The sequence below is a fragment of the Berghia stephanieae genome, chromosome 1, assembly GCF_034508935.2.
Source record: "Berghia stephanieae isolate SIO BIC M18660-M18661 chromosome 1, UCSD_Bste_1.3, whole genome shotgun sequence".
NCBI lineage: Eukaryota > Metazoa > Mollusca > Gastropoda > Nudibranchia > Aeolidiidae > Berghia > Berghia stephanieae.
The window spans coordinates 21833374-21844748 of record NC_088360.1 but is presented as its reverse complement, the minus strand read 5'-3'; the positions used below and the strand labels follow the sequence as shown (position 1 = coordinate 21844748).

The following is an 11375-nucleotide window of genomic DNA, read 5'->3' as shown; positions in this document are numbered from 1 at the left end:
AGTCTGCCCACTATGGGAGGTCAGGAACCCCAACCAGTCTGCTCACTATGGGAGGTCAGGAACCCCATCCAGTCTGCCCACTATGGGAGGTCAGGAACCCCACCCAGTCTGCTCACTATGGGAGGTCAGGAACCCCACCCAGTCTGCTCACTATGGGAGGTCAGGAACCCCACCCAGTCTGCCCACTATGGGAGGTCAGGAACCCCACCCAGTCTGCTCACTATGGGAGGTCAGGAACCCCACCCAGTCTGCCCACTATGGGAGGTCAGGAACCCCACCCAGTCTGCTCACTATGGGAGGTCAGGAACCCCACCCAGTCTGCCCACTATGGGAGGTCAAGAACCCCACTGAGATGCCTTTACATTTTGTCTACAGAGTTATTTTGTGGTTTAGCGGTAATGCCACTCGCCTGCAGACCATTCGGTCCAAGGTTCAAGTTCCGATCTTGGCAGTGCAAAATTAAGTCCTTGGAAAAGACTCTTTTCTCACATTCTTTCACAATACTCAGGTGTAAAATGAGTACCTGAAAAACAATTGCTTTGTCTCTGTCCAAAAACTATATATTATATGGCCTTACAGTCCTCATCTGTCGTCCTACACGAGAAGTGTTGCTCTTTTCATGGTTACCCTTATAACAAATGGAGAAGCTAGGGAGCAGGCCGATGTCTGACACCTTTCATACAGACTTGTTCAGGTATTTATCTGTCCCCTTACGAAGCACCTCAAGCTTATTACTGGATACTGGATACTGCACTCGTTAAAAAACACAAGTCGTTTTGTTTTTGGTTTTTGTTTATTTGACAAGGATTTTTTAAAAATCCATTCTTCCTCCCCGTATTGATTGGGTCTGTCAAATCTAAGGGTAGAATTCTTTGCATCAGATTAGAATCCTATGCAAAGGGTAGCAAGCAACTATTATTGAAGGTTTAACAATATAGAAAAGAAAATAATTTTTGGTTCCAACACTATTTAATGATTTCCTGATTTGATTATTTTTGTTTATTTATTTGATTTTAAAAGACAATTAAAAAGTCATCTCTTTCTGTTATATTTAGATTTTATGTAGAAATAACCAATTGGGCATTTATTTATTTATTAATTTATTTTTTTTAAAAATCAAAGTTGAAAGAGAATGGATCAGCAATCTTCCTGACATGCCGCAGGCTTTATGACATTATTTTTGTCGTGTTACCTCATAGAACACACCGCAGGCTTCATGACATTATTTTTGTCGTGTTACCTCATAGAACACACCGCAGGCTTCATGACATTATTTTTGTCGTGTTACCTCAAAGAACACACCGCAGGCTTCATGACATGATTTTTGTCGTGTCACCTCATAGAACATACCACAGGCTTCATGACATTATTTTGTCATGTCACCTCATAGAACACACCGCAGGCTTCATGATGTACCACAGGCTTCATGACATTATTTTTGTTGTGTCACCTCATAGAACATACCGGAGGCTTCATGATGTACCACAGGCTTCATGACATTATTTTTGTCGTGTCACCTCATAGAACATACCTCAGGCTTCATGATATACCACAGGCTTCATGACATTATTTTTGTCGTGTCACCTCATAGAACATACCACAGGCTTCATGATATACCACAGGCTTCATGACATTATTTTTGTCGTGTCACCTCATAGAACACACCGCAGGCTTCATGATATACCACAGGCTTTATGACATTATTTTTGTCGTGTCACCTCATAGAACACACCGCAGGCTTCATGATATACCACAGGCTTCATGACATTATTTTTGTCGTGTCACCTCAGAGAACACACCGCAGGCTTCATGACATTATTTTTGTCATGTCACCTCATAGAACATACTGCAGGCTTCATGACACATCGCAGGCTTCATGACATTATTTTTGTCGTGTCACCTCATAGAACACACCGCAGGCTTCATGATGTACCACAGGCTTCATGACATTATTTTTGTCGTGTCACCTCATAGAACACACGCAGGCTTCATGATGTACCACAGGCTTCATGACATTATTTTTGTCGTGTCACCTCATAGAACATACCGGAGGCTTCATGATGTACCACAGGCTTCATGACATTATTTTTGTCGTGTCACCTCATAGAACATACCTCAGGCTTCATGATATACCACAGGCTTCATGACATTATTTTTGTCGTGTCACCTCATAGAACATACCACAGGCTTCATGACATTATTTTTGTCGTGTCACCTCATAGAACACACCGCAGGCTTCATGATATACCACAGGCTTCATGACATTATTTTTGTCGTGTCACCTCATAGAACATACCACAGGCTTCATGACATTATTTTTGTCGTGTCACCTCATAGAACACACCGCAGGCTTCATGATGTACCACAGGCTTCATGACATTATTTTTGTCGTGTCACCTCATAGAACACACCGCAGGCTTCATGATATACCACAGGCTTTATGACATTATTTTTGTCGTGTCACCTCATAGAACACACCGCAGGCTTCATGATATACCACAGGCTTCATGACATTATTTTTGTCGTGTCACCTCAGAGAACACACCGCAGGCTTCATGACATTATTTTTGTCATGTCACCTCATAGAACATACTGCAGGCTTCATGACACATCGCAGGCTTCATGACATTATTTTTGTCGTGTCACCTCATAGAACACACCGCAGGCTTCATGATGTACCACAGGCTTCATGACATTATTTTTGTCGTGTCACCTCATAGAACACACCGCAGGCTTCATGATGTACCACAGGCTTCATGACATTATTTTTGTCGTGTCACCTCATAGAACATACCGGAGGCTTCATGATGTACCACAGGCTTCATGACATTATTTTTGTCGTGTCACCTCATAGAACATACCTCAGGCTTCATGATATACCACAGGTAGTGCATGGGCCAGTGGGCGAAACCCTCCCCCCCCTGGGGGAGTTTTCGCCACATGGTTTTTCTGAAACAGCAATATATCTTGAGTATTAATCCGGGTGTTACCGTTTTTTCAAGTGTCATTTACGAGAGTTACGGCCCTTGAAAGGTCATTAGGTGCAATTTTTTGTGAAATCGTTTTTGTGCATAAAATGGTTGTTTATCACCTTAAAGTTGTTTCACATACAATCAATAATGGAGTTTTATTGTAATTTCTCATTTTTTGCCTCATATCATAAAATATTTTACAAAGCCATATAGCGTTCTAAAATCTTTGATAGCCATTTTCTCTATAATTTGAAAAAAAATATATTACAGTGTACTTGTTTCCCTTCAGGATGAATAAACAAGAGGGAATTTGCACTAGCACAATTCAGGCATGCTTCAGGGACATATAGCACAAATTAATCCGGGTGTTACAGTTTTTTCAAGTATCATTTACAGGAGTTATGGCCCTTGAAAGGTCATCGGGTGCAATTTTTCGTGAACTCATTTTTGTGCATAAAATGATTGTTTATCACCCTAAAATTGCTTCAAATGCAATAAATAGTGGAATTTTATTGTCATTCCTCATTTTTTGCCTCATATCATAAAATATTTTACAAAGCCATATAGCGTTTTTAAATCTTTGATAGCCATTTTCTCTATAATTTGAAAAAAAAATCTATTACAGTGTACTTGTTTCCCTTCAGGATGAATAAATAAGAGGGATTTTGCACTAGCACAATTCAGGCATGCTTCAGGGACATATAACACAAATTAATCCGGGTGTTACAGTTTTTTCAAGTATCATTTACAGGAGTTATGGCCCTTGAAAGGTCATCGGGTGCAATTTTTCGTGAACTCATTTTTGTGAATAAAATGATTGTTTATCACCCTAAAATTGCTTCAAATGCAATAAATAGTGGAATTTTATTGTCATTTCTCATTTTTTGCCTCAGATCATAAAATATTTTACAAAGCTATATAGGGTTTTTAAATCTTTGATAGCCATTTTCTCTATAATATGAAAAAAATATATATTACAGTGTATTTGCTTCCTTTCAGTGATAAATAAACAAGAGGAATTTTGTACTAGCACAATTCAGGCATGATTAATGGGCATATAACACATATACATTTGTAACATTTGACCTTGCTGTAGCAAAGAAAGCTTACGATATTGTCTGGCAAAACCCACAGCTTTACAAAACAGTCATTATTCACCTGGGTGTCTTTCACACCATAATTTCATACCTTGGTGCCCTGGGAAAGCTCCAAAGTGGATCTGGTTTTGAAGAAATTGTGACTGAAGCAGGGCTATGTGCACATGGTTCTATGGATAGGGTTATGAGTGGAAAGAACTACAACAGGGCTATACGAGTGCATGTGTCTGTTTTGGAGGCTCTAGAGAGGCTTCTGCTTGCAAAATTTGAGCAGGACACGGATTCAAAACTCAGTAAAGACCTCATGTCTTACATAAAGGAATTCACCGAAGGAATTTCAAGCCATACAGCTAATAAAATTCTCCAGTCAATTGTGTATGCTGAGTTATTTTCCCAGTATGAAGCCTTCAAAGAGAGTGTCCGCTCAGGAAAGTACGGAAAAACTGCACAATACTGGATCCAATACATGGACAGAGTTTGGCTTCTCCTCCAGTTTCTGCGAGCTACAAAGACAAACAACTTTCTTCTTCATATATCTTGTTTAAAAGAACTGTGCCCACTGCTTTTTACCATGAATCACCACAATTATGCCAAGTATCTCAGTGTATATTTTGTGTCACTAGCCAACCTGATTCATTCCCACCCAGGGGCAGAACAAATGTTACAAGATAATGGATTTAGTGTCTCCAGATCAAGGACGCCTGCTGGAAGAATAGCAGTTGATATGACCATTGGACAAACAATAAACAAACATGCAAAGACAAAAAGAGGTATTGTTGGGTTCAGCAAGAGTCTTCCAAGCTATTACCGTTGGAGTGTTTGTTTTTGTTTTTGTTTTTAAGGGTTTTACCGCGCTTGCAACACATTAAGGTCATATCAGCGCCAGTAAAAAGGAAGAGAATAGGATAGTAAAAAGTTATAGAATTACAATTAAAGCACAAAAGAAAAGGTAAGACAAAGGGGAACGGGTTCAAATAGGGAACAGATGTAGATTCCAAGAGCACACCGTTAAAGTACTTAGTTTGAGATCACCTAAAAGTCTCATCCAGACACAAGCACAGGTCCCAACTAAGAGGAATACACTCAAATGTTTACCAATCATATAATATAATATGTAAACTAAACATAATACAATGCATAACAGAGAGATGATTTACAAGGAAAAAAATATCATCTCCCAAAACTATAACTATACATTCGACTGTTTCCCTCCCAGTCAAGAAACTCCGGCAAGGATCAGGACAAAACTAAGTAATCTCATTCCAAGACAATGACAGGAAACAATTGGAAAACAGGTATGGGGGGATAGAAGACACAGCATGTACCTCCCTGCCCACTATGGGAGCCGTTGGAGTGTAACAAGACACAATCGAGCAGAATATGTATCAGCAACCCAAAGAATGATCAGCAACAACAACTGTATAGATATAGACACCCACAAAGAATTGAGCCTTGCAGAAAAAAAAGACAAAGTGAAAAGCGAGTGCAAAAGATCCTCCAGGCATTTTCAGCATTTATCAATCCCTTTGAAGTTGAAGATGGTCTGGTCAGTCTAGCTTCAGGAATGAAAGTGCAAGAGGATGTTGCTGATGACCTGCTAGCCGTGGAAAAAACAGGAAAAAGATTGTTTGAAAGTTTTGTTGAAAACAGACTGAAGGAAAAGACTGTAGAATTTCACAAGCCATTAGAAAGGAACAAGACCAAGACATATGCATCATTGAGGAAAGTGGTAACAGTGAAAAAAAAAAGACATGAACGTGGTCAAAATCAAGGCACAGAGAAATTTATTTGGCCAGCTTCTTGTTTTGTCCCAAGAGCACAGTGTTGATCTTCAAAAAGTTCTTGTAAGGATATTGTTTTTATGTACTTACTGCATCTTGAATCAAGAATCCCTTTTGAGTATCAATTATTCTTCATGATATAACAATGGGATTTCGTTCAAAAGTCTTCGGTAATGATGCTTCACTTGGGTTGTGAACAAATTAGTCTTTTTTCATTATATATCTATTGTTTTTACCACATCTTCAACTTACTTTTAAATGTGACAACTGGACATCAATTCTTCTTCTTCTAGGTTCCATGCCTGGTCCAGGCTTCGGATACTGCATGAATTATCTCTCTCCATTCCTCCCTGTCTCTTGCCTTTTCAAACAGCTCTTGGATTGTTAGGCTGGTGAAGCACTTCAGTTGGTCTATGAGTGTTTTTCTTTGTCTCCCCGGGCGCGTTTACCAGGTATTTTTCCACAACTTGCCAGGTATTCATTCTTATCTTTCCTTACTATGTGTCCGAAAAAGGATAGTTGTCGATCCACTATTAAGGGCATTAGTTTCCTTTGTTGGTATGTTTGTTTTAGCACTTCTACAAAAAAGCTTTTGATAGAGTACGCCACGAAGAAATACTAAAACAACTGCACTCCATTGGCGCTGATGAGAAAGACCTCAGACTCATGCAAACATTATACTACACCCAGCAGGCATCTATCAAAATCGGAAACTCTACAGGAAATTCCATTCCTATTAAGAAAGGAGTCCGTCAAGGGTGTGTTGCCTCACCAGATCTGTTTAATCTATACCAAGAAACAATCATGAGGGGCATAAATAATATGGAGGGAATAAAAGTGGGAGGTCACAACATAAATAATATAAGATACGCAGACGATACGGTACTCATTGCAACATCAGAAATCCAACTTCAAAAGATTGTTGACAAAGTGGTAGTAGATAGTGAAGCCAAGGGAATGGAAGTGAATATCACCAAAACGGAATGCATGGTAATACAGAAAAACCCCGAAAACCGGACATCAATACCATGTTTAAAAAGAATGAAAATTATGATGAATTTGGCATCCCACAAAGTGGAGAAAAATTTAAGGGTTGCGTACACTTTTAGTTTTTCCTGTTACGTAGAAATATGAAGGTTGTTGTTGAGGCTTGGGCCATAGCTTTCTTCAGTGCTACATTTTTAATGAACATGCTGTTTTTGGCCATATTTAAAATAATTTTTGTGTATCTCATGTAGTTCCATATCTGAAGCAGACGTCGGAGGTCATCTTCCGCCAAGCTGATCTATCTCTTGCCAGTTCTATTAAAGCAGCGCCACCTTTCTCAGCTTCATCTGTCCAAGTTCTTATCCCTTTCAAATACGTTATTCTTTGTCTTCCTCTTATTCTTTTTCCATTCATCTTTCCAGTCAAGGCGAGTATTTCCAAACCAGGGTGGCGGATAATGTGTCCTAAAAATTCCATTTGGCGTTTGATGATTTTTGTTATCAGTGATCTTTTTCTGTTTGCCATTTCTAAAATTTCTTCATTTCTTTTCCTTTCCATCCATGACACCCTCATCATTCTTCTGTAAAACCACATTTCCACTGCCTCCAGTCTTTTAACCATGGTCTTGTTTATGGTCCAGCTCTCACAACCATATAGCAGCACAGACAGTACATAGCAATCCAGGACTTTAATTTTTGTTTTCATGCTAATATTCCTGTTTTTCATAATTGTATGCAGCTGGTTGAATGCATTCTTCGCCATACCTATTCTTTTCTTTATTTCAAATTTTTGTGTAAAACACTGAAATAGCCCATAAGTTTAGATATGACACTTCATGAGATTACTGACAAATTGTTTCAACTTTCTGTGAATCTATATAATATTTACAAATTGAAAGCTTGTGCACATAGTTTGATAGTATATTCAATTTCCTTCAGTTTGATACCCAATTTGCATATATTTGAAGTAATATTGTAGTCTCCAGAGCCTTTGAAATAAATGTTGTCTCTTTTTTGCAAGGGGACACAACTCACTTTTTTCAAAGAGCCATAACTCTCTTAAATGACACTTATTTTTACGGTAACAGTGAAATTTGTATGGCCAATAAGCTCTATTATTTGAAAAACATAGTGGCATAAACTCCCAAAGGGGGGGGGAGGGGGGGTCCCAGTGGCCTAAGCACTAAGGCTTCATGACATTATTTTTGTCGTGTCACCTCATAGAACATACAACAGGCTTCATGACATTATTTTTGTCGTGTCACCTCATAGAACACACCGCAGGCTTCATGATGTACCACAGGCTTCATGACATTATTTTTGTCGTGTCACCTCATAGAACACACCGCAGGCTTCATGATGTACCACAGGCTTCATGACATTATTTTTGTCGTGTCACCTCATAGAACATACCACAGGCTTCATGATATACCACAGGCTTCATGACATTATTTTTGTCGTGTCACCTCATAGAACACACCGCAGGCTTCATGATATACCACAGGCTTTATGACATTATTTTTGTCGTGTCACCTCATAGAACACACCGCAGGCTTCATGATATACCACAGGCTTCATGACATTATTTTTGTCGTGTCACCTCAGAGAACACACCGCAGGCTTCATGACATTATTTTTGTCATGTCACCTCATAGAACATACTGCAGGCTTCATGACACATCGCAGGCTTCATGACATTATTTTTGTCGTGTCACCTCATAGAACATACCGGAGGCTTCATGATGTACCACAGGCTTCATGACATTATTTTTGTCGTGTCACCTCATAGAACATACCGCAGGCTTCATGATATACCACAGGCTTCATGACATTATTTTTGTCGTGTCACCTCATAGAACATACCACAGGCTTCATGACATTATTTTTGTCGTGTCACCTCATAGAACATACCACAGGCTTCATGATATACCACAGGCTTCATGACATTATTTTTGTCGTGTCACCTCATAGAACACACCGCAGGCTTCATGATATACCACAGGCTTTATGACATTATTTTTGTCGTGTCACCTCATAGAACACACCGCAGGCTTCATGATATACCACAGGCTTCATGACATTATTTTTGTCGTGTCACCTCAGAGAACACACCGCAGGCTTCATGACATTATTTTTGTCGTGTCACCTCATAGAACATACTGCAGGCTTCATGACACATCGCAGGCTTCATGACATTATTTTTGTCGTGTCACCTCATAGAACATACCGCAGGCTTCATGACACACTGCAGGCTTCATGACACACCACAGGCTTCATGACATTATTTTTGTCGTGTCACCTCATAGAACATATTTTTACCCTAATTTACTTTCTTTTTTTTTTAAATTCCGTATTCTCATCTTTTAATGTTGTTGATAAAATGATAGAGTCATTTTTTAAAAAAAATTATATTTTATATTGCACGCCATGTGTATTGTTTGCCTTGAGGTATTTTGTATGGGACAGACACTATATAAATATATTACATTATTATTATTATTTTTTTATTTTTTAAAATTATTTGTATGTTCGTCATTTATTTTATTTGTGTGTGTGTGTGTGCGTATGTATGTGTGTGTGTGTGTGTAATCTGTTTATCTATTGAGAACAGTTGAGTTAAATGATTCCTATTGGCAAACTGCCTAAAATAACCTTTGAACCTTAAACTTTGATATGTAACGGTAACATGGATTTCACTCAATGCTTAACACGTTATAAAATCTGCTTTGTTTTCATTCCCCCTCCCCCACCCCTTCACTCACTCAATCCTCTCCCCCCACCCCACACACACATACACACACACACACAGATGGATGTATTCCCGACTAGATATGGTTGCCTTTGTGGTGGTGGGCAGTGTGTGTGTGTTTGCCATCGTCATGAGAGATGACCTCACACCTGGTATCATTGGACTCTCCGTGGCGTATGCCTTTGAGGTACAAACGACATCTTGTCTATTTCTACACTGTCATGGTTTGTTTTCATTAGTATTGTGTAATTATAATAATAATCATAATTTTTTTATTATTATTATTATTATTATTATTATTATTATTATTATTATTATTATTATTATTATTATTATTATTATTATTATTATATTATTTATATTATTATTATTATTATTATTATTATTATTATTATTATTATTATTATTATTTTATGATTATTATTTTTATTATTATTATTATTATTTTATTATTATTATTATTATTATTATTATTATTATTATTATTATTATTATTATTATTATTATTATTACTATTACTATTATTATTATTGTTATTATTATTATTATTTTTTTTTAAATTATTATTATTGTTACCATTATTATGATTGTTATTATTATTATTATTTTTTTTTAATTATTTTTAATTATTATTAGTATCATTATTATTATATTATTATTATTATTATTATTATTAGTATTATTATTAATATTATTGTTACTATTATTATTATTATTATTATTATTATTATTATTATTATTATTATTATTATTATTATTATTATTATTTTATTTAAAGGACATTACACTATAATACTCGTTTTATTTTTTTCACCATCTGTTTCGACTGGACATAATACCAAAACGAGGTGGTGACTCACACTTTGTTTATTTCTTGTCCAATCGACTGGAATTTTGGTTGTATAATTTGATGTGATTGACCATCTGTCTCCTGTCTTCTGATCCAGCTGTCGATTGTCATGTGTCTGGGCTTTGAATTCTTTGGCTTGTTGGAAACGCACATCGTCTCTGTGGAAAGAGTGATGGAGTACTCTGCCATTGCCAGTGAGGTAAGATAGTGATAGCAGCCAATATTCCGTTTTGTATTTCAATATATGAAGATTGTTCTAGGTTAGCGATTCCCATTATAAATGCACAAGTCTATATTTATTTATTTATTTATTTATTTATTTATTTATTCATGTATTTATTCATATATTTATTCATGTATTTATTTATTCATCTGATACATTTATGCTTTCATTTATTTATTTATTTATACATTTATTTATGCATTAATTTAATTTTTTATTTCTATTAATCTATTTATTCTTCACTATTATATTATATATAATTTATATTTGGGATTTTTATACAAGATTTATTTATCTATTTGTTTATTTTGTATTTAATTTATTTACTCTTTATGTTCAGTTTTTTAAATGTATTTATCTGTTTATTTATTCTACCAAATGGATTTTGATGGAGTTGTATTATAAACAAAATTATTTTTGTTACTCAAGAAAATTACATGTAGAATATTTTTTAACAACTCTTGCCATTTGACACCTTACAAGTCCCATCTCTGCCCAGTCCCTTCGTTACATGGCGACTGCTACTCTCTGTAAGACAAAATAATAAATTTAAAAAATACAATTTCCTTTATTCATCCCATAGGGGAAATTTGTCTCTAGGGTCTATCCCAAGGGAAGACTGGAATAACCCAGGCGACAGCCGCAGTGCAGCGCCGCAAAGTGAGCTAGGGAGAGGTGACTTGCTCAAGGTCACACGATGAGGCGGGCAGTCGAACT

The 11375-nt window shown here is 36.8% G+C and overlaps 1 protein-coding gene across 7 annotated transcripts in view; it reads left to right on the top strand.

Annotated features, from left to right (window-relative positions):
• Nucleotides 1-11375, top strand: part of LOC144970364 (multidrug resistance-associated protein 1-like) — a 98280-nt gene that overhangs the window by 70699 nt on the left and 16206 nt on the right. For all 7 annotated transcript variants that reach the window (XM_078909952.1, XM_078909929.1, XM_078909968.1 and 4 more), the window contains exons 26-27: nt 9646-9772; nt 10533-10634. In XM_078909952.1, the coding sequence (XP_078766078.1) occupies nt 9646-9772; nt 10533-10634 (229 nt within the window). The remainder of the gene's footprint in view (nt 1-9645; nt 9773-10532; nt 10635-11375) is intronic.